A 25,091-nucleotide genomic window follows, 5' to 3' on the forward strand; every position below is an offset into this window, starting at 1 on the left:
AAAGAAAGAAAGAAACACGATTTGTTTTCTTATTCGAATATAACAATAAAAAATAATAATAATCTATTAATAATATGAAATAAAATAATAAAAAATAAAATATATAATAACAAATAATCTATTGAGTTTACGATGCTTCTTTCTTCGTCGTGACGAGCTTTGAGATATTTTAAGACTTTTATAACAAGGATGAGAGAGAGAGAAAGAGAGAGAGAGAGAGGGATCAATAAGATGGTTTATCGCACCGGGTTCATTAACATATCTCAATTCGCATCAATTTCTTCAGCATGTCGAGTCTACGTTCACCGCGATATACGGTAGTATTCTAATCAAAGTCCATTAAACGGAAAAATGGAGTAGGAATAAAAGATCCATCGGAATAAGAAACGAAATGAGAACACGCGACGATTAGTCCATTTAATCGTGATGCTGCTGCGGCGACGTCCATCAAATTAAATGTGGCTAATTAATGGTTTCTTTAAGCGCAGCAAAAGACGCTCGATATGATCTGCCGATGGAAATTCATCATCTGTCAGTCTAGTTCCGTATAAAAGAAATGAAGCTGATTTGTAAGATATATACGAGATATTTGGCAGTGACGGTCTTATTGTAGACCAGAGTTATTTTTCATAGAAAGGAAATAATCAAGCATATAATGTTCGATCAATAATAACGATCAAAATAATATTGCGCGCAATTGACAGATGACAATTAATAGATCAAATAAGTTAATGAATTTTGTTATTAAAATTATCTATCTTACAATTCATTTTCTGTTAAAAGGGGAATATATTTCTTTTATTTCAATCTTTGTATATCTTTCTTATAAGATTATCTATTAACATTTTTAAGATTATTTATTAACATTTTTTTATATTAAAATACAAATTATGAATGTAAACGTTTAATTTATGTGTTTTTTTAGCCCGCATATGTTATAATTTTTTTCTTATATTATCACACATATGAATCTATATGAATTTGAGTAGCGTTGAAGATAATTTATATGCATCATATTCCCGTTTGTATTTTTTATGAATGTGATTTCCACAACGTTTGCTCCTAAATCGAATTTCAAAGTTTGATATATGAGACAGTTTAAAATAATTTTCTGTATTTTATTGTAGGTAGAACATAGAATAGATCCTAAGGCTTTATTTTGATGAAACGCATGAAGCAGTATTTAAAAAAAATTTATTTAGTTAAAAAAAATTTATAAGGTTAATTGAAAGAAGAATCTTTAAAAGAAAAAATAGCTTTGATTTTTTCATAAAAATATATATCCAAACACAGATATCTCACAATTTCTGACATTGTTAATTTATAATATTCTGACTTCTCTTATGAATATATTAATATGATAAATCTATCGTCTATTCAATCAAGTATTTATAATTACTATTGCCAGATTTTTCAAGTGAACGCTGTAATAATCGAATGTGTGTGTAAAAGAGAGAAAGAGAGAAAAACAGACACGTTGAAGATAACACGCGTCGGTGATGAGATCGAGCAATAATTTGTAATTAGCAATCGTGGCACGAAGATCTTTTGTAATTGAGATTTCACGAAGCAAATGAATTTATAATTACCAGTTCTTTCCTATCATCTATCGCATTTTAACGAAGACATATTCCTGAAAACGTTTGAACGCATGTCGCAAGATAATGATAAATCTAAGCGAAATATAATTTGCAGGAATAGAAAAATAGGAAGAATAAATTATATTCTTAGAATGCATTTTTTAAATATTTATATTTTGCAGAAGAGAGTTAATTATTTTTATATTAAATTATTTATATATTTTTAACCGCGCACTCTCTTCTTTTTTTCTCCTATATATTATACGCATGAATTAACATTTAACATAACATTTTACAGATTTGTTTTTTTAGAAAGCAAAGATATTACCTCTTTAATTATGAAAATTAAATTATTAATGTGCAGATTAATTTATATTTATTTCATACTTTAGATATGTATGGATTTATAAAGAATATATCTTAATAGTTCTCGAATTATCTAATTATTTAATTTAGAAAGAGTAATAGTTATATTTATCTCTGCGATAATTAATATATTTTTACAAATTGAAATGAGAATATATTTTTGCAAATTGAAAATTGAGAACGTAAACGGAATGTAATTGACGACATAATCGATCTCGATCGGAGGAAATGGAAGTACATGTATATAGATAGAGGACCGATCTCGCAGCTTCTTGCAGTCGTAGAAGTGAAAATCTCCTTTGCGATAGAACGATCCTCCTGCTCGTAAAACGCACATATTTCGCCGATGTATTTTGCGTTTCTTTCTTTCTTTTTTTTCGTGATGCAGTTTTACTTTGATATAACGTTGCAATTACACGCAAACGTGAATCGGAAGTTTAGTTTCTTCATCGATGGCTAATTGCCATGCGAGAATGACGATCATTTTCCGCACTCTTCGGGAAAGGAGTGAGAGAGGAAGGGGAAAAAGAGGCTTTCCGCATCGCGTTTTACGGCACTTTCTTTTCTTGCATGAAAGATTTCACGGACCCGGGTGCGATAAACTCCGCATTCATTTTTTCGGATCTTATTAATATCACTCCAGCTTACTAATCAGAAGGAAAAAATTGGAAATACATTTTTACTATCACACAGAACGAAATGTAAAATATATGAAGAAAATTAGATGTGAATTAGAGATGCTAGTTTCGGATTAAATAATATTTTTTATCTATTGTAAATATCACCAAATTCTCACCTCCTTTTATTTCTTATATAAATCCCTTTAAATTCTCTTCAATTCCTATTTATTTTTTTACTGAAGACAATATATTTTATATATACTTTATTTACATTTTATTTATATAGACAAAATTAAATATATAAGATGTAAAAATTCTTAAAAATTTAAGATGATTATAATTTTAAAGATTTTATTGTAGTATTAAATTTTTTTTATAAAATAATAATTATATAAAAATTAAAAATAATTTAAAATGTATAGAAAAAATTATATTGAATAATATTTTAGTTCCTAACCTTAAAATAAATAAAATTTCATAGAAATATACTCAAGTTTCATACCTAATATTTATCTGAAATGTCTCTTACGAACATATTTGCATTACTTGTATGAAAATACCCTTCTATTTTAATTTTATTATTTTCTAGCTTGTTTTTATAATATTTTAACATTATATTTATATATAATAATAATTTAACAAATAAAACAATATTAATTTTATATATCTAATTTCTACAGGCAGATCACTTATATTATATTTATTTCTATAAAAGTACGTATATTTTCTCTTCATTTGCGTTTTAATTATTTTCAAAGAATTTTAATACAACGTTATAACATTAATAAAAATTAAATACTCGACCCAGATTATAACGATCGAGTTTCAATGCTCGCAATTTTCCTTTGAAAGTTAAAAGAGTCTTTAACTCTCAATACGTGAATAATCTTCCCAAGTTAATTTTATCGCACGTTATACTCAACGGCAACGAAATTGCGCGTCTTTATAGGAGAGATATGCGAGAGATTACGTTGGACTTTGTAGTCAAGTGTAGTCATTAAAGGATGCCGTATAATTCCCAATGTTTGCACGATATTACACGAACAAGTCATTTGACGCTCATCAAATGGACGTAAACCGCGACGAATAAACGCGCCTCGATGAATACGGCATTGTTGTAACGCGATACCCGCCGTGCATTTGCATGGAGGAAATCAGATCTCGAACATGAGGAAGGAAAGAATAAGCAGCAAATTCGACATCGCGTCCCATTATGTAAGAATACAAGATTTTATTGGAAGGATATTGCATCTTTTACACAGGTCGTTGATCCGCATTACTCATCAATATAAACACGTTGCAGATGAAAACTATTTTTTATATTAAATAAATAATACTTTTTAATTCTTTTCAAAAGCAAAGCCCATTTTAAATGATTTATTGTTCAAAATTTAAAACAAAAGTCTATTTATAATTTTACGTGTAAGATATTTTGTATATTTTATTTTTTCAAATGTGTTAGATAATAAATACAGAAAACATCATTAATGCCTGAAATTAGCCTCTTTCGGGTTAATTAATAGCTACACTTATCGTGGTTAGTTATTTATACATTATGACGAGGTTGGTTCAAAAAATATTTAAATTTAATATGTTCATATACAGGGTGGCCCACATAAAGTGTTACAGATTTATATCTCAGAAACGAAACATTTTAGAGAAAAATGTCTCAGACAAAAGTTGTATGGTTTCAAGGGTGACATAAGATGGTGTCATTAATTTGACCTTGAATAGTTACTTGAAGGGCCACGTGAAGGTCACCTTCAATTTTTTAAACGGAACTGCCTACTTTTTATTACATAATCTTGCAGCTCATCTCGAGAGCTTTCCAAAACATTATAATGAAGTGTTTTGTCATTAAGTACTTTTCGAGTTATGAGGCTTGAAATAATTTCTTAATTTTACATAAACCGTAAAATATCTTGTAAAATATTCATTTTTCGATTATTTTACCTTAATGCTTTTATGCACAAAATAATGAGAGGAATCAATTGGTGTAAAGAAAACACATAATTATTTCGAAAAAAAATATGTAAATTGCAATTAACAATTACATATTTTTTCTTAAAAATAAGTATGTGTTTTCTTTACACCAATTGATTCCTCTCATTATTTTGTACATAAAAGTATTAAGGAAAAATAATTGAAAAATGAATATTTTACAAGATATTTTACGGTTTATGTAAAATTAAGAAATTATTTCAAGCCTCATAACTCGGAAAGTACTTAATGACAACTAACTTAATTAGCTTAAAAAAAAAGCGGCTATTTACTCCAAATGCGTATAACTCGGCGAAAAATCATCGTATCGAGAATGAACAAAAAGCGCTCGTTGAGCGCTAGATGCCTTTGTGTCCGAAAGTGGTGAGGATACAAATCGTGCCGCCACTGGACGCAGCGTATGCAATCTGGTAACCTTGCTCCACAGTATTTTAAGACTCCAAACCCTCCTTGTGGTGTGTGTGTGTGTGTGTGTGTTTGTATACCACAAGGATAAGGACCCCGTGGTTCGTCAACTCCACAGTATTTTAAGACTCCAAACTCTCCTTGTGGTGTCTGTGTGTGTGTGTGTGTGTGTGTATGTGTGTGTGTTTGCATACCACAAGGTTACATTGTAATTAATCAAGAATGTCAATGATAAAAGATTGATGACTGCTCAGTTACAATTGAAACAATGTTAGTATCAATGCTCTTTTTATTACATACAAAAGAAACAATCTCAAATTTGCTAGCGTACACGCAGCGGCATAAATCTCTCACTCGTCCGTCTTACGTGAAAGAGCTTACGCTATGCGGCTGTGGCAACTCAAAAAGCCGCTTTTTCCTTCAAATGCGTATAACTCGGTGAAAAATCATCGTATCGAGATGAATAAAAAAGCTTTTTAAACAGGAATCTCTGTACTATCATATGCTTTTGACCCCATTGACCTGCGACATTTGATTCTCGCCACGTGTCATAGCAAACTCAAACAATTATTTTTCAATTTTGCATGTTCTCGTTTTTCGTCATTCGTCATTTTTAAAAATGTTATCTCGCAACATTTCGGAGAACCTAGTTTTAAAGTAGAGATTTCAAGCTTTATTTTCATTTTTTATAGATCTTTCTATCTTTATTATTTACAAAGTTATCGTCATTTGAAATTTGGTGATTTTTTTCCAAATTTCAAGTGTACCGCTTTTTTTGGAATTGAGTGTATATATATACAGGATGATTCTAAATAACTTTATGTTTTTGCAAAAACATAATCTTGACCGAATTCTAAGACGATTTTTTCTTTGGCAAAATTTCGTGCAAAGCATAGTTTTTGAATTATTAAGAGAAATATTTCACTTATTACGGGTCGGATACAAGAGGCAGGCAAGGGCGGCGCAACTGACCGTCAGACGCGGGCGCTCACGCGGAGCGCCTTCGGCGATCAGCTGGTCGCTATATTATGCACGGACATACATGCGAATACATACATTCTCTCTCTCTCTCTCCCCCCCTCTCTCTCTCATTCGCTCACTTACCCGTGTTTTTTTTTTTTACGAGGGGAAAATGCATTTTATGCATACTCACCGGTCGGTCCGGTGAGTTATGTGGGACTCGAGTACCAAGTCTAATTACCAACTCGGTACTCCCTACCCACTAAAAACCCCTCTCTTTTTACGAATTTCCTCTGGGACACTATCTGACTTCCCAAGATCTGTTTTGACACAACGCCAAAGAATAATTATTGTTACCTTGTTCGATGACTTCTGCTAATTATTGCTGTAGTTTCTTGAGAAATAAATATTCCGATAGATCGCACTTTCACTCAAATTTAACGTAGATATCACACGTTACAAAAGACAGAGACATCCACACTAAATAATTAATCGAAAGTTTTTCTTTTTATAAACTGTACTCTTTTGTAAACTTCAACGTAACCACATTTGTTCACTCACTCGATAAAACGAGAATTTACTAAACTATCACTATCTCTATCACTAATCACTATCAATCACTGCCGAATAATCACCGTTAGCAATTAAAAATCCCTCGATGAAAGAAATACATGCGGACACACACGTTATTACACGACGCGACGACGCAACAACGCGACAACGCGACGATATTTTAACGCACGGTCTTACATACAGGTCTGGAAATTCCGGTGGTGGGGGAGGTCTCACTTAGTGTGTCCGTTTTTCGGAAGTTCACGGCTTGCCTGCTAGGTTCGCTGCGATCTAGAAGTCATTTTAGACATATGTTAGAGAGAGAACGACTACTGCCGTCTATCTCTGTCTCTCTCGCTCGTATTGCGACTTCTAGTCGAAAAACGGACACACTAAGTGAGACCTCCCCCACCACTAAAAAAGGCCTGAGTTTCCAGACCTGTATGTAAGACCGTGGGTTACGGTAGGTAGTGTTCCGATTAGGGATTCCCTCTACGCGCATGTGCGGCAATACGCTGTTAGTGAAGTACCTTATACTAATAAAAAAGGGCACCGTTACCCAGCTATATAAAAACGTATGAAAAAATTATAGATAAAAATATGTATGTGTGTATAAAGACACGTTATATATATATATATATATATATATATATGGGGAATTCTTTTTTAAATCAGCCACCCCCCCTGCCCATTTCAATTTTGGGGAAAAAAATTTTTTTAGCACACGAAAAAATTTGTCAAGAAGTCTAGTTTTTGATGCCGTTAGGTGTTTTTAAAAAAAAAAATTTTCTAACCTCAAAAAAACTGTCTAAAGTGAGGCATCTCGCAAAAAATGCCATTTTTTAGTCAAAAATGATCGAAAAAATTATAATTCGTCAATAATTTTGACCAAATTACTCATTAAAAGTATTTTGGGGGTCGCTGAACAAGAATCCGATGTCAGATTTCAAATTCAAGATGGCGGACAGTATTTTTCTTACTGTTGACCGATTTCTACTAAATTCTGTATGTAGGGGTTTTTGGGATCGCTGATTACGATTCCGAATTCGAATTTCAAATTCAAGATGTCTGATCCAAGATGGCGGACCTTAATTTCAAATTCCAGATTGCGGATCCAAAATGGTGGACAGATATTTTCTTATTATTGGCTGATTTCTACAAAATTTTGTAAACGGAAGTTTTTGAGGTCTCTGATAACGAATTTGAGCTCAGGTTCCAAATTCAAGATGGCGGACCCAAGATGGTGGACATAAATGTCTGTTTTTAAAAAAGTAATGTCCGCCGTCTTGGATCCGCCATCTTGAATTTGGAACCTGAGCTCAAATTCGTTATCAGAGACCTCAAAAACTTCCGTTTACAAAATTTTGTAGAAATCAGCCAATAATAAGAAAATATCTGTCCACCATTTTGGATCCGCAATCTGGAATTTGAAATTAAGGTCCGCCATCTTGGATCAGACATCTTGAATTTGAAATTCGAATTCGGAATCGTAATCAGCGATCCCAAAAACCCCTACATACAGAATTTAGTAGAAATCGGTCAACAGTAAGAAAAATACTGTCCGCCATCTTGAATTTGAAATCTGACATCGGATTCTTGTTCAGCGACCCCCAAAATACTTTTAATGAGTAATTTGGTCAAAATTATTGACGAATTATAATTTTTTCGATCATTTTTGACTAAAAAATGGCATTTTTTTGCGAGATGCCTCACTTTAGACAGTTTTTTTGAGGTTAGAAAATTTTTTTTTTTTAAAACACCTAACGGCATCAAAAACTAGACTTCTTGACAAATTTTTTCGTGTGCTAAAAAAATTTTTTTCCCCAAAATTGAAATGGGCAGGGGGGGTGGCTGATTTAAAAAAGAATTCCCCATATATATATATATATATATAACGTGTCTTTATACACACATACATATTTTTATCTATAATTTTTTCATACGTTTTTATATAGCTGGGTAACGGTGCCCTTTTTTATTAGTATAAGGTATTTCACTAACAGCGTATTGCCGCACATGCGCGTAGAGGGAATCCCTAATCGGAACACTACCTACCGTAACCCACGGTCTTACATACAGGTCTGGAAACTCAGGCCTTTTTTAGTGGTGGGGGAGGTCTCACTTAGTGTGTCCGTTTTTCGACTAGAAGTCGCAATACGAGCGAGAGAGACAGAGATAGACGGCAGTAGTCGTTCTCTCTCTAACATATGTCTAAAATGACTTCTAGATCGCAGCGAACCTAGCAGGCAAGCCGTGAACTTCCGAAAAACGGACACACTAAGTGAGACCTCCCCCACCACCGGAGTTTCCAGACCTGTATGTAAGACCGTGCGTTAAAATATCGTCGCGTTGTCGCGTTGTTGCGTCGTCGCGTCGTGTAATAACGTGTGTGTCCGCATGTATTTCTTTCATCGAGGGATTTTTAATTGCTAACGGTGATTATTCGGCAGTGATTGATAGTGATTAGTGATAGAGATAGTGATAGTTTAGTAAATTCTCGTTTTATCGAGTGAGTGAACAAATGTGGTTACGTTGAAGTTTACAAAAGAGTACAGTTTATAAAAAGAAAAACTTTCGATTAATTATTTAGTGTGGATGTCTCTGTCTTTTGTAACGTGTGATATCTACGTTAAATTTGAGTGAAAGTGCAATCTATCGGAATATTTATTTCTCAAGAAACTACAGCAATAATTAGCAGAAGTCATCGAACAAGGTAACAATAATTATTCTTTGGCGTTGTGTCAAAACAGATCTTGGGAAGTCAGATAGTGTCCCAGAGGAAATTCGTAAAAAGAGAGGGGTTTTTAGTGGGTAGGGAGTACCGAGTTGGTAATTAGACTTGGTACTCGAGTCCCACATAACTCACCGGACCGACCGGTGAGTATGCATAAAATGCATTTTCCCCTCGTAAAAAAAAAAAAACACGGGTAAGTGAGCGAATGAGAGAGAGAGGGGGGGAGAGAGAGAGAGAGAGAATGTATGTATTCGCATGTATGTCCGTGCATAATATAGCGACCAGCTGATCGCCGAAGGCGCTCCGCGTGAGCGCCCGCGTCTGACGGTCAGTTGCGCCGCCCTTGCCTGCCTCTTGTATCCGACCCGTAATAAGTGAAATATTTCTCTTAATAATTCAAAAACTATGCTTTGCACGAAATTTTGCCAAAGGAAAAATCGTCTTAGAATTCGGTCAAGATTATGTTTTTGCAAAAACATAAAGTTATTTAGAATCACCCTGTATATATATATACAGGGTGTCCGACTCGTGAGGGACCAAACGAAAAGTGATGTTAGATTGGGTCAAACTAAGAAGAAAAGTCCTCTTGGTGTAAAGAAAAAACATAGTTGTTTAAAAAAAAAAAATGTAATTGTTAATTACAAATTACATATTTTTTTTAAAAACAACTATGTTTTTTCTTTACACCAATTGATTCCTCTCATTATTTTGCATATAAAAGTATTAAGGTAAGATAATCGAAAAATGAATATTTTACTAGATATTTTATGGTTTATGTAAAATTAAGAAATTATTTCAAGCCTCATAACTCGAAAAGTACAATGAAGAAATACTTTATTATAGTGTTTTGGAAAGCTCTCGAGATAAGCTATAAGAATACATAATAAAAAATAGGGGGTTCCATTTAAAAAATTAAACCTTCATGTGACATTTTTGCTTATTACTTAATAATTATTGCGAATTTTGCAAAATGGTAGAGGACTTTTCTTCTTAGTTTGACCAAATCTATCATCACTTTTCGTTTGGTCCCTCACGAATCGGACATCCTGTATATATATATATATATATGCCTTCTTCTCTGTCCTTTTGTTCGATTTATATAAATATATTTCTTGAACCAACAGTTATGATGTATAAATAATTAAACGCGACGTATTTATAGCTCTTCAACTTGGAAGAGGTTGATTTTAGATGAGTATTAATGACATCGAATTAGATATGAAATATATAGAATTCTGTTTCAAATTTTATCTTTTTATTTTATTTTTTATGAATTATAAAAAATATCTTATACGGGTTTAATTAACTAATGCAAAAATTTATCAATATATTTAATAATATCATTACATATAAATATCTCGTATAAAAAAATATTAGTTTCTACATACTTGATTATATAGTTATTTATGAATTTGTAAAGGTATCATTTATTAATAAAAAAATTGTTAAGTAATTGATATTATAATTGAATTTCTATATATGACGTTTATTTGACATATCATTAATCTCATTTGCGATGTCTATAATATCACTGTTAAAGTGTAATATATAATAGAATAATATATGATAGAGATTGCTTTGTGTAATTCTCCTTTTATTTTTCTACGATCCATTATATAGTTATCCCGAGAATTCCATTTCTTCGTTACGGATCGTGATCCTCCCATATGTAGTGTCGAACTCGTGATCGTCGTTTCTGGATTGCCCAATTATCTATTTATCTTGGCTCGTCTAATAATCCGATACAAATCCGATACTAATCATTTCTGTTCTTCTTTCTCGTCGCGTATTGTGTTGAGCTCGCTCGCCATTAGAAACCTCGGGGATGGTACATTTTCTTTATATTCTCCGATACTAATGGTTAATCTTAACTTTATTCTTTTGCTTTCTAGTGCTTTCACTGAAGAAGTTGCGCAGGCGGCTAGAGGTAATTTTTAAAAAATCACATTTGTTATATATGTATATGTATATCGATATACGTCTAGAAGGTCTGAAAGAAAATATCGCTGAATAATTTTTTATTCATCTACTATCTCAATTCGTTTCGTATATATTTGAAGTTTAGTAAATGAGCTGATATATGTATATAAACAGCGCAGTAGATAATAACGAGATCAAGACGAGATCTTAATATTATCTTAATATTATCTCAAAGTTATAAACAAGGTTAAGACAAAATTTTTAATTAGTTATCATGGCAACACTAAGACTACAATTATCAAAATCCTTGGACATGAAGATTATTGATTTGTTAAAAAAAGCTAAAATATGTATATTAGTAAGTTAGATGAGAAAAAAAATCACTATATTATACAAACTTAAAAAATTCTATTTAATAAGTAAAAATATCTACAAATATTAATACATTTAGAAACAATTAATACAACATATAAACAAAATAAACAATATAAAATTTTACACAATTATTTAACTATGCAAAACTTTGCATGTTTGTACGCAATGCTCTGATTTTGTATATAAACCATAGCTGCATTCTAGTATTAGTAGTATGTAACTGTCTTTTCATAAAGATAATGAATATAATGTCTTTCTTGGGTGGTAAATTCGCATGATATAAATAATAATAATTATTTTATAAATTATTAAGATATATTATAAAGATTATATTATACATTATTTTAAATAATTGTTCAGCATTACATAAAAATGTTCAGTATTAGATAAAATTGTTCAGTATTAGATAAAAATTGTCAATAAAATCGAAACAAAACAATACAAAAAGAGATTCTGCCACAAAAATTCATTCAAGATCGGAACAACATTTAAGTTTTTGAAAATTTTCAGTACCAATACAATATTTTTACAAATATTGAGTCTTGTGTAACTGTAATTGATGTATATTTAAAATATTTGATAAATAAGATAATTCTTCTTCAAAATAATTGAAATTATTTTTTTATTTCTCAAAAGTAAATTTTACGAACCTTCTAAACAAGATACTGTTTCTCTTAATTAATCGATTCATCTTGAGGCATCGCACAAGAATTGGGATAATATTTATATATCAGAGTTGAGCTATATACATATTTAATAATAATAATGAATTGATTTTAATTATTAAAAGAGCTCAAATTCCTTCTTTTACTTAATTACTTAGCTTGAATATTTGTTTCTGCTTTTATCCATTCAGCTACATTAATAATTGCAGAGATTCATTCATTGATACGATGATTCACACACACAATAATCCTATTTAATTAATTTATTATATCCATAATATATAACAGATAAATTATTATTTTACAATTTTACAATTTTTATAACATTTATATCAAGACTTGTAAGAAATTTAATTAATACATTAATAATTTAAAAATTGTTGCTTTATATCATTGAATCAATTAGAATTAATAACAATAATTTTCATAATTTTTCACATTTTAAAATAGTATATTTATGCAAAAAAGGAAAATAGATAATTTCATTATTTTATATATTCTCTGCTCTTCATCACAAGATATCTCAAGAAGTGCGACGAGACGAGATTCGCAATCGTGGACTTGCGTGTCGATGTAAAGGCGTGTCGACGATACGAGGTGAACTCTCTCTGATCTCAGGCAAGAACCGCAATGCAAGGGAGTGTAACGGCTCCAAGGACGCGCGCTCCGGCTCTCCCAGGAAACTGCTAACCGACATCCGCGAGGACACACGTATATACACACACGCGCGCGCGCGCTCACTCGCGAGGTTACATCTGGTCGGCTCGCAATAACAAAAACCAGTCGTCACAGCTCCACTTGAATCGAAGATGCGTGAAGACGGTGAGAGGGTGGGGCTGGAGGGAAGGATAGGACCTTCGGATTCCGTGTTCCGAGAGGGTAAAAAACGTTCCTGACCTGAAAAACCACGCTCTTCTTCCCATTTCTTCCCCCCTCCCTCCTCTCCTTTTGTTACCTCGCTTGCGGCTTTGACTCGCGATTACTCGATCCGCAAATAATAATACGATATTATGCATTTACAGGACGATTTATAGGACGCGCGCGCGCGCGCGCACTCATGGTACATTATTTTTTCTTATTCGCGGTTGCACGTGATACCATAATAGAGATACTTCGTTACGTTTTCTCTCCTTATGCAAGATACATTCGACGTCTTCAATGCTCTGTCGCCTGAAGATGGCCGCTTCCGGGGTCAATAATAATGCATCGCGTCTAGTTATTTTTCGTGACTGTTGATTCAAGAAATATTCACATAATATATATATAATATACGATAATATCGATATTGATAGAGGGATGAATAAAAAATAAAAAATAGGATTCTGCAGTGATCGCGATTATGTTTTCCATGCGACAGTAGTCAGTAGTTTGGACATTTTTATAAAGTCTTCCTCAATATTTTGGTATTAGAATTTTCGTCTCCAAATGATCTCAGGAATCTACCATTAATGGCTGATTCGTTAAGTCTAGGACACCCTGTATATATATTAATATGAACTTATACGGACATATTCATTATATTATATTATATATTTTATATTATATATATTATATATATTAATTATATATATTATATATTATATAAATATTTCTTGAACTAACAGTCATAATGGATAAGTAAATAGATGCGATGCGTCAAAATCAAATTTCTTAATATCATTATACCGGTCGACGCGAATTATCATTCAGATATCTGAATGCCATTATCGCGTTATTAACAGCGACTAAATGAAATCATCCTTTTGCGAGCAAGGTTTGCTTTCTATTCGCATGTGTACAATCACCATATCCAGTTTTTCCAAGATGCGACAGTAGGTATACAAGGCGGGTTCTAACGCATGTCCTCTCAGGGGGGGTGAGGCGCGAGGGGATCTCAGCGGCGCGGGGGAATGACGTCACGCGGGACGGAGGGGATTTCGTAGGCGCGGGGGCTGCGGGGCGGGGCGGGGGACGCTTGTGTTGGATGTTTTATGACAAGTATAAACAATCATAAACCGATTGATAAACAGCGGTATTTGAAGAGGATTGGGTCTTCGGGCCTAACCCAAAATCATTTTCCCCTTTTTTTTATTTTATTTTATCTTATTTTATTTTATCTTATTTTTTTAATGAAGAATTGTAACGTATCAGCACTGATGTTCGGCTGCTTTGTACCCTTGCCGCGCGTGTGAGAGAGAACGATAATATCGCGTGCGAAAAGAATGCGTACGAGAGAAAACGATAGCGAGACTTATAATTAATGCGAGAGCATGCAAAGGATTGGAGCGCAAGGGAAAGGCGTGTAAATAATTACAATTTTTTTTTGTTACAATTAAAAATATATATAATTTATTTAAATGTGTGTATGAGTATTACAAATTGTGTGTGTGTGTGTGTGTGTGTATGTGTGTGTGTGTGTGTGTGTACTTAATATTAAAATTATATAAAATTTAAAAATTAATAAAATATAGGAGGAAAAAAAAAGATGAATATAAAATAATGCGGACGGTGCGCCGGGCTGTAAGGGAGAGGCAGCTCCTGAAACAGGAAAAACGCTAGATTAATTTTATCTTAATTAAAATAAAAAAAAAAAAATTTATTTTAAGATACTTTTGATATATAATAAATTGTAAGTTACTTACAATGTTATCCATGATCCATTTATTTAATTTGTGCAAATAGGGCACATGTTGCAGGCCAATATTTGATTCAAACATTTTCTGCACCCTGTGCATGACATACTCGAATTTTCCAAATGAACATAAGCTATGGTTCTATGTTCTCGAACAGCACTAGTTTCTTCAAACTGATACGGTACACTTAGAAAGCATTCGATACAATATTTCGATCCATTTTCCATGTAGTAATAGGAAATGCAACATATCTTTGTTGCTTCGTTGTATGTCATTATTTCAGGTATGCTTAAATCTCGCTGTTTCTTTTGTAACCGTTCATCAAGAATATCGACACTATTGTCACTATCATAATCACTGTCCTTCGCCAAGGGTTCTATATCAGATTCATCATCTTCCATCTCTCTCCTCTCTCTCTCCTCTCTCTCTATCTCCATCCTCTCCGCCACAGCTGGATCCATCCAATCATCGTAATCATCATCCGTATCGTCGTCGATGATAATTACGTTTTCTTCAGCCATTGCACAAGACCACCGAAACACAGAAGAGCAACGAAAGAAATGACACTCTAGTGCAGCAGACTCCTCTTCATTATATATATTTTTTAACATAAACAATATAAACGCGGGGGAATGACGTCACGCGGGGCGGAGGGGATTTCGTAGGCGCGGGGGCTGCGGGGCGGGGCGGGGGACGCTTGGGGATGTGTTGGATGTTTTATGACGAGTATAAACAATCATAAACCGATGTCCAGATGGTAAACAGCGGTATTTGAAGAGGATTGAATATTAGGGCCAGAATTATTTTCCATATTTTTTCTAGGAAGAATTGCAACGTATCAGCGCCGATATTCGGCTGCTTTGTGCCCTTGTCGCGCGTGAGAGAGAACGAATTCTTTCTGAGATGTAAATAAATGATTATTATGATACACCACTTATTTATTTTACACAAAGATGAAAAGGTTTAGACGAAATACAGGGAGGATTGAAGCGCATCAAGTCACAGTACATGATTTGAACGCGCATCGACACGTCGCGTCGGTATAGTAAAAGTATAGTCAAAAAGTATAGTGTTCTGTCAGTGTTGTGTGATAATATATATATATATATATAAAAAAAAAATGGAAGACGAAGATCACGCGTTGTCATCTGACAGTGACTGCATTAGTGACTGCAGTGAGAACTCCACGGAATTCAGAGAGAAAATAGTGTCTGTTGCGGAAATTAATGCTTTAAACGCACGTAGTACAAAATTTTGTATCATATACAGTTATTATTCCACGGGTGGTGCTCTAGCTGTATGTCCTTCGTGTATGATTGCATTGCAAGGCGTGGATAGCCAAATGATGTATGCTATTAGAAAACATAAAATTGAGACACTTAATGCGATGGATGGCCGATTTTGTTCAAGGTGTAGCGAGCCGTTGTATATAAGATTTCCATGCAATATGTGCCCAATTTGCACTTAGTGAAAAAAAAATGGAAAATATCGAACAGACTGAACGCGACCTGGTGGAGCGATCCAACCAAATTGCCACCTTGGGCGAATATTTTGCATGGCTACAACGATGCAACGAGTACATCGAGTCGCTGGAAGAGCAAAGTCGGATCAAACGACTACGATTATCGATCGGGAATCAACAATCATTGATTGCTCGGATCGCGCGACTCGAAGGTGCAAAGACTCGATTGCAGAGACAGTTTATGCCCAGTGGTGGTAATTACAGTGGCGACAATAACGCGGGTGCCGGATGTAGCGCGCATCAAAATGAACTTGTGTGGCGCGAGATTGATACCGTGTTCGATAACCGTATTCTGACCGGTGCTGTGATTAACGCAAACCATATCGAACCTCGTCAATTTCTCGATGACGCCAAAGACATTGTGATAGAACATGTGCAGGACGTTATAAGAAGACACAACAGTGTAAAAGTGAACACTATATTCAATGGTGAATTTGTGTCGGGTGATAAGCACGCAAATAAAAGTACCAATACGAGAAACTGTGAACTCTTTCACACATCCGATTTACACGAGTGGTACGAGCGTCGCGTTATCGAACCCACTCTAGCATCGCTGGAAGAATTTCAGGAACGCGATAGTGGCTGGGCATTGTCACGAATACAGAATTTAACTGTAAATATAAATAAGTATAATCCTATGCGCGCGGGATGCCATATAAAATTGTCGCGGGAGATTATGATGAAGAGAGCAGTGATTAACGTACAATCAAAAGACAATGCGTGTTTCGCGTGGGCAGTGGTCGCCGCTCTATATCCCGCTGAAAGAGACACGAATCGGGAATCTTCATATCCCCACTATACGACGGTGTTAAATGTACAAAATATTGAGTTTCCGATGACGTTGAACCAACTAAAAAAGTTTGAACTTGTCAACGATATTTCGATCAACGTCTACAGCATCGAAGAGAAGAACAGCATTGTTCCGATACGTCTTTCGCAGCAGAAGCGGGACAAGCATGTCAACTTGTTGTACGTGGAAGACGACAACAATGTCGGACATTTCGCATGGATCAAGAACTTATCCCGGCTCGTGAGCTCGCAACTGAGCAAACACAAGAATCAAAAATATATCTGCGATCGGTGTGTATAATTTGAATAATTTATGTAATTATAAAATATAATGCATTGCATAAATCTTTAATTTTTTAAAAATTTTTATTTTCTTTTATAGATGCATGCATTACTTTGGTTCGGACGACAAGTTGCAGTTACATACGGTAGACTGCGGAAAAATAAATGACTGCGCTATCCGGTTACCGAGCGATAAGGACAAGTGGTTATCGTTCAACAATTACAACAGGAAAGAGCAGCTTCCATTCATCGTGTACGCCGACTTGGAATGCGTTCTGACCAAGATGGAGGAAGAGAAGAATATGTGCCAGCACCATCAAGTATTTAGCATAGCATATTATATACATTGCTCGTACAACGACTCATTATCCGCATATCATTCGCGTCGCAGTACCGATTGTATAGCATGGTTCGTCGAGCAACTTAAAATGTTAGCATTTCGTGTAAAAAATATTTTAACTACTAATGTCCCTATGGTAGATTTAACATTTGAAGAGTGTGAAAAATTTAATAACGCTACTCAATGTCATATATGCGAAAAACCGTTCGCGCAAGACGATACACGCGTACGCGATCATTGCCATTTGACTGGACGGTACAGAGGTCCCGCGCATTCAAATTGTAATTTAAATTATAAAGAGTCTTTCTGTATTCCGATAGTGTTTCATAATTTATCCGGTTATGATTCGCATTTCATTATCGAGGAAATAGCCACAGCGTTCGAAGGGAGAGTCGAGTTACTTCCAATAACGAAAGAGAAATATATATCGTTTACCAAAAACGTCGATCTTAAGGAAGAAAAACCAAAAAATCAAGTAAAATTACGCTTCATCGATTCATTCAAATTTCTTACGGCAAGTCTCGACAAATTAGCATCTTATCTAGATAAAGATAAACTGGATATTTTAAAATCAGAATTTCAAAATTTATCGAGTGAAAATTTCAAATTATTAACACGAAAAGGTGTGTTTCCATACGAATACATCGATTCCGTTGACAAGTTGCAAGATACATGTTTACCACCGCGCGAATCATTTTACAGTTCCTTAACCGGTGAAACTATATCCGAGAGCGATTACGCGCACGCCGAGAACATCTGGACGCGATTCTCCATTCGAACGCTAGGCGAGTATAGCGATTTATATCTTAAAATCGATGTCTTGTTATTAGCCGATATTTTTGAAAACTTTCGCGAGAAATGTATCGAAAGTTACGGACTCGACCCTGCGTATTATTATACTCTTCCCGGATACACGTGGGACGCCATGTTGAAGCATACAAAGATTACGTTCGAATTGCTTACCGACATCGACATGGTCATGTTTATCGAACGCGGTATACGCGGTGGTCTGAGTCAGTGTTCCAACAGATACGCGCGCGCTAATAACAAGTACATGCAACAATCGTACGATCCATCGAAACCATCGTCGTATTTGATGTATTTCGATGTAAATAATTTATACGGATGGGCAATGTGTCAACCGTTGCCCTATGCCGATTTTCGATGGGTCGATGACGTGTCGAATTTTGACGTAGCATCGATCGCGTTAGATTCGCCTACGGGTTATATCCTCGAAGTCGATCTCGAGTACCCGCAACATCTTCACGATACGCACACTGACCTTCCGTTTTGTCCGACACGCGACAAGCCGCCCGGCAAGCGGCAAGACAAACTCCTCGCAACATTATACGATAAGAAGCGTTACGTGATACACTACCGTAATCTACAGCAATGTACGCGACACGGCCTTCGCGTTACAAAAATACATCGAATTTTACAGTTTTCACAATCTCCGTGGCTTCGCAGTTATATCGAATTAAATACACAGTTTAGAACACTCGCGAAAAATGATTTTGAAAAAAATTTATATAAACTTATGAATAACGCGGTATTTGGCAAGACGATGGAAAATGTGCGTAATCGTGTCGACGTAAAATTATTAACAAAGTGGGACGGACGATACGGCGCAGAGGCAATGATCGCTAAACCAAATTTCCACAGCAGAAGCGTCTTTTCGGAAAATTTAATAGCTGTGGAATTGCGCAAACTCGAGGTGAAATTCTACAAACCAATCTACGTGGGTATGTGTATACTCGACATATCCAAGACATGTTTGTACGAGTTTCATCATGAGTATATGTCTCCCCTGTATCGCGACAAATGTAAGGTCATGTACACCGATACCGATAGTCTCATATATCACATTGAGTGCGAAGACATGTACAAAAATATGAAGCGCGACGTCAGCAGATTCGACACTAGCGATTATGCTGCAAACAATGCGTACGGTATGCCGCTCGTAAATAAAAAGGTACCGGGTCTAATGAAGGATGAAAATAACGGTGCCATAATGACCGAATTTGCCGGGCTCAGAGCAAAAATGTACGCATTACGAGTCGATGGGAAAAAGGATACGAAGAAAGTTAAAGGCGTCAAGAGCAACGTTGTCGCGAGAACGATAACGTTTGACGATTACACACGGTGTTTGAAAGAAGAAATTGAAATGACGCGCCAGCAGTCGTGTATACGATCGAAATTGCACCAAGTATACACAATCCGCGAGACAAAAATTGCTCTGAGTCCGTACGACGACAAGCGGTATATCGTACCCGAAACCACCGATACGCTACCGTGGGGGCATTATAAGATACCATTGTAAAGTGTGTGTGTGTGTGTGTGAAAGAAATATTAATAAAGATTTTTGTATTTTTATATTTCATATATTTTTGTAATGCATATCTCATACATCTTATATTAAAAAATACATGTACTATCGCAAGGAATATTGATAAGGATTTTTATGTATATTTTCATTTTTCAAATATTATATATGTTATACACATATATTTTTTCCAGAAAATTAAAAATAAACACTGTATGAATTAAATCACATTGTCTTTATGTATCCAAGAATTGTGCGAATTGTCAAATCCCAACCATTTCACGTAAACCTCGTCACCCCTCCTACGCAGTACTTTCTCCACGAGATACACGTCCGGATAATTCGCGCGATGCAACTCGTGCTCGTAGAACGCTCCAGCGATAGGTTTTTTACGATAATCCTCAAGTAGATAGCTTACGGGATTAGTATGCTGCACTTTTACAATTTTAAACACTTCGGTTGTCCAATTTGGCGTGTAACCTTTCTCAAAAATTGTCTTGTACTTGCTAACGCGTACCGAGTCACCTACTTTGAATTTTGCCGGACCCGCGATATTTACACGATTATACACAGTAGCCAAGAGTCTTTCAGCGACCGCGGGGGTAACGTCGACGGGTCGCATACCGATCGTTCGATGCTTGCGCGCGTTGTAATCCGATACGAGTCGCGGCAACGCGCTGATCCACTTGTAAGATCCGTTCAGCGTAAACATCTTCCACATGTCGTTTTTCAGCGTGCGATTGAATCGCTCAACGATCGATGCCTTCAATACTGAATATGTAGAATAATGATTGATGTCATGTTTCCGCATGAGCCGTTGCACGTCAGCGTTATAAAATTCCTTCCCCATATCAGTCTGTAAGTTTTTCGGACATCTTTTGCTATTTCGAATTATCTCAGCGATAGCGTCAGCTGTCTCGCTTCCGCCTTTACTCTTGAGTGGTGCGGCCCACGCGTGCTTGCTCAACGCATCGATGACTGTGAGTATGTAGTGGTAACCTCTGTTGAAACGAGAGTACGGACGCATCTCGACAATGTCAGCTTGCCACAAGTCATCGTATCCCCGCACTATGACATGTCTTCGGGGAAAATTTTTTCTCGCCGGCGCGTGCAATTCGTTCACCAACTGCTGTTTCTCTAAACTATGTTGTTTCTTCGCTTCCTCAGTTATTCCCGATCGCCGATCCATCGTTGTTTCGATTCGTCGATCAAACGATGTGTGCCCCGAGTATCACCGTGCGTTTTATCATTCGTTACTGTTCGATAACCGTTCCTGCCCCGTTCGATAGCCGTTTCTGACCCGTTCAATAGCCGTTCGTTACCGTTCCTACCCCGTTAGTTGTCGTTCGATAGCCGTTCGATAGCCGTTTCTGACCCGTTCGATAGCCATTCGTTAGCCGTTTCTGACCCGTTCGATAGCCGTTTCTGACCCGTTCAATAGCCGTTCGTTACCGTTCCTATCCCGTTAGTTGTCGTTCCTGCCCCGTTCGATAGCCGTTTCTGACCCGTTCGATAGCCGTTCGTTAGCCGTTTCTGACCCGTTCGATAGCCGTTTCTGACCCGTTCAATAGCCATTCGTTACCGTTCCTACCCCGTTAGTTGTCGTTCCTGCCCCGTTCGATAGCCGTTTCTGATCCGTTCGATAGCCGTTCGTTAGCCGTTTCTGACCCGTTCGATAGTCGTTCCTTACACGTTTGATAGTCGTTTCTGAGCCGTTCACTGCCGTTCTTGACCCGTTTGTTGCCGTGATTGACCCTGTTGGTAGTCGCTTCTAAGTAGTCCGTAGCCTCGTTCACAGTCGTTTCTGACCCGTTCGCAGCCTCGTTGGCAATCGTTTCTGACTCGTTCGTAGCCGTTCCAGAGTTGTATGCCGCCTCGTATGTAGCCGTTCCTGACGTGTTCATAGCCTTGTTCGCAGCCGTTCCTGAGGTGTTCATAACCTCGTTCGCAACTGTTCTTGAATTGTTCGTAGCCTCGTTCACAGCCGTTTCCTCTTCGATCACTGCCACTCATTGTAGTTCGATAAGCCTTTGTAGATGTTCAATAGCCGCTGTTTAGCCGCTCGTAGCTGTTTCTGAATTAGTGTTAATCGCACGCTGAAGCTCGTTTATCGCAGTCTGCAAAGCTCGCACATCCTTCTCGAACGCAGTCAGCTTCTCGTCTGATTCTTTCTGCTGATTCTTCAACGTTTTAACGCATTGTTCCACGTACAGTTTGTTGACTGCATCGGTATCAGCCTCAGGTTGCGCTACACGGCGAATCTTGCGCGACCTCGCGTCATAGTACGTAGCGACGCGACACAGAGCGTTTTGACGCAAGTAACTTGTCACCGATTTATCCCAATGATCGCTTGTTCTAATTGCTTCATTTCTCTGTTCGAATAATCCAAATTTGTTGATGGGCATTTTTTTTTCTCGATGCGAGTGACGTCGATCGACTGATCAGTTTCGTTGAGACACCGTTTAATTTATAATAAGGCCGACTTCGCGAAGTTCCTCTATAATCGACAGGATCTCGTTGTCGTGAGCGTTGTGGCCAGCTCGGCGCGAAGCATCGAGCAATCGTAGACGATCCACTAGCTCGTTGGGATCGTCCCAGTGCACGTAATCGATCTTATTGTCGGTTAGCGTCATCGCGCGAGGCATGGATACTCCCGTACCGCATTTTTTCTTTTTCGATTCGATCGACATCAACGGTGCAATTATGTGTTTATACTTGTATCCCCTGTTGCTCTTTAATTGACCTTGCGCATCATATTGGCGTTTATGCGCACTCGTCGCCATTAATATGCTCTTATATTTTTGCATATCCTCCTCAGTGTATATGTCATCATCGGGAATTCTCTTGAAGATCAACTCGTATAATCCAGGTGTACCAATGTACCTCACTTTGTCTATGATTATAGAGTCATCTGCGTCGATGTCGAATCGTTTGTTACCGAGCCACATTTCATTCTCGTTGAAATAGACACCGTACACGTGATCGATCTGATTTTTTTCGTCGCCACTAAGGAAAGCGCTCATGTACTTTTGTGGCAGTGGCCCGAAGTACTCTCGTAACATTTTTTGACCTTCCAACGTTTGTAACATGTTTCGAACAGATGGTGATTCGAGCGGGTTGCCCGTGGTTTCGAAAACATTTTCGATTGCGAGTGATTCGGGTATCGTGGGTTGTACTCTCTAAATTTCTTAGAGTGAAATCTAACTCCAAACGAGTGAATATTCACTCCAAGTGATAGTGAAAATACTGCCACTCGTAATTAGTGAACATTCACTTTTCACAAAAGTGAACTGTTTAACTCTGAACGTAAAGTGAATGTGTCACTCGGTTTGAAGTGAATAATTCACTCAATCAGAGTGGAGTCATCACTTTCGTCAAGTTATTTTTCACTCAATTACAAGTGAACAGATTCACTCTTAGGAAGTGAGATTCTAAGCCGTCTTTTACTAATAATAAGATAACACGTTACGTATATGACGTGAAGCTTTGATTAGTTGAAATGAGAAGCAATCATTGCTTTTTACTTGAATTAATCGAAGCTGAACATCGCACACAGCATGTTATCTCATTGTCGGTGTAAAAGCCGATTAACCTCCTTTTTTCTTGTCACAGCTATATAAATATATTTAACGTTACACACACAAAAATATGTTTACATTTCGAAATATGTTAAAATAAAAAGATATATCCCTAAGAAGTTACTTTAATATGTCTTGTATACCAAGTACACGTGCGACGAGTTGGTAACGTCGCGAGACAACGATACGACAGTGTTGCTAATGGCGGACTCATGCGCGTTTCACATGCGCTTTATTCACTCTTCATGAGTGAAAATTTTCACTCTATATAGAGTGAAAATGCTACATAGAGTGAAAATATTCACTCTACAAAATAGAGTATACATATTTACTCTATTTTGCAGAGTGAATTTTTTACTCTACAACAAAAAGTGAGAAGAATTCACTCCTATGAGTGAAAAATCACTCTAACTAGAGTGACTTGACCAGTCACTCAATTTTTCGAGTGCATTTTCACTCTAAGAAATTTAGAGAGTACGATTCTCGTTGTCGCGGACGGTGTGGAGGTTATCAGCGGTTCATCCGATGTCGATAAACGATTCGCCTTCAATCGTTGTCTTTTTTTCGGTGTCGTATGCTCATCCTCCTCCTCCTTCTCCTCTTCTTCCTTGTACCGCTTGATGGGTAACGTTTTAATTATAGCGTTACTCTCCGGCTCGTTTTTCACCGCGATTAAGCTAGAGTGGTCGACGATTTTTTGTAGTGGCTCGATAATAGGTCTAAAATGAGTCTTGACCGCGATATCGTCGTCGATCTTACCGGTCTTCAAAGCGCGATGTTTCTTGCGGATCGATTCGCTCGTTTTCTCAATCTCCCTCGCAATCTTTTCACGCTCGCGAATATTATCGCTTTCAGCCATGTCGACAGAGTGTCGGCAGCGACTAATCGTTTTGCGGTATCGCGAACACGTTAAATCCTTTTCTGTATCGCCCGTTCGTAAATGAGCTGTCCTTATCTATCACTAGAAATCCATACTTTTGTTGCCAACAAGTACGACATAATTCACTGAAATCCCCGTACGACATGTCGGTATTCACGTGATCGTTGTACACGTGTTTCAAGTTGGTACCGTCCTGTTTAAACAAGATCAGCAGGTTCGCGTTGTCGCGTATAAGATGTTTTGGTATTCTCGCGTACGTCTGACAAAGATAGAAGCAGTCGACGTTCGAGTGACGACCCATTGAGAAGTACTCTCTTATCGTATTTTGCTTGTCGCACGCCACGTCATCGAAGACGAAAATCGAGTTTGGACGTGCCTCGCTCGGTGGAATGACGTCACTGTTATTGGAGAACGTAAAATAGCCGATTTCGTCAATCGGCGTCAACAAATTCTCCAGATATCGATATTTCGGCTGTTGCAGCGACTTCGAGTACACGTACACGTTCTCGAAACGTACACCGTGCGGGCTTTCCAGTAGACTTATCAGAACGTTGGTTTTACCACAATTCGAGGGGCCGCAAACGATC

The 25,091-nt window shown here is 36.6% G+C and overlaps 4 protein-coding genes across 4 annotated transcripts in view; 3 read left to right on the top strand and 1 right to left on the bottom strand.

Annotated features, from left to right (window-relative positions):
- The window catches only part of LOC145959209 (uncharacterized), an 88,147-nt gene that overhangs the window by 19,060 nt on the left and 43,996 nt on the right, over positions 1 to 25,091 (top strand). The window lies entirely within an intron of this gene.
- On the top strand, positions 15,913 to 17,534 carry LOC145976435 (uncharacterized). The gene has a single exon (XM_083107513.1). It carries the CDS (start codon positions 16,269 to 16,271, stop codon positions 17,400 to 17,402), a length of 1,134 nt encoding a protein of 377 aa, XP_082963639.1. The 5' UTR covers positions 15,913 to 16,268; the 3' UTR covers positions 17,403 to 17,534.
- LOC145976369 (uncharacterized) lies at positions 17,545 to 20,055 on the top strand. Its single transcript, XM_083107431.1, has one exon. It carries the CDS (start codon positions 17,668 to 17,670, stop codon positions 20,041 to 20,043), a length of 2,376 nt encoding a protein of 791 aa, XP_082963557.1. The 5' UTR covers positions 17,545 to 17,667; the 3' UTR covers positions 20,044 to 20,055.
- LOC145974013 (uncharacterized) lies at positions 22,497 to 24,762 on the bottom strand. Its single transcript, XM_083103739.1, has 2 exons — positions 24,169 to 24,762; positions 22,497 to 23,225 (listed from the first exon to the last, which is right to left on the bottom strand). The coding sequence occupies exons 1-2, from the start codon at positions 24,481 to 24,483 to the stop codon at positions 22,509 to 22,511; spliced, it is 1,032 nt and encodes a 343-aa protein (XP_082959865.1). The 5' UTR covers positions 24,484 to 24,762; the 3' UTR covers positions 22,497 to 22,508.

Source organism: Camponotus vicinus, unplaced genomic scaffold (assembly GCF_025532165.1).
Source record: "Camponotus vicinus isolate PSW18456_S1 unplaced genomic scaffold, iyCamVici1.0 SCAF_1, whole genome shotgun sequence".
NCBI classification, from domain to species: Eukaryota; Metazoa; Arthropoda; class Insecta; order Hymenoptera; family Formicidae; genus Camponotus; species Camponotus vicinus.

Coding starts and splice junctions, on each gene's coding strand:
- LOC145976435 (XM_083107513.1), top strand. CDS start 16,269: ATGGAAAATATCGAACAGACTGAACGCGACCTGGTGGAGCGATCCAAC.
- LOC145976369 (XM_083107431.1), top strand. CDS start 17,668: ATGGAGGAAGAGAAGAATATGTGCCAGCACCATCAAGTATTTAGCATA.
- LOC145974013 (XM_083103739.1), bottom strand. CDS start 24,483: ATGGCTGAAAGCGATAATATTCGCGAGCGTGAAAAGATTGCGAGGGAG. Junction 23,226..24,168: donor AAAAAAGACAACGATTGAAG/GCGAATCGTTTA, acceptor TAAGAAATTTAG/AGAGTACAACCCACGATACC.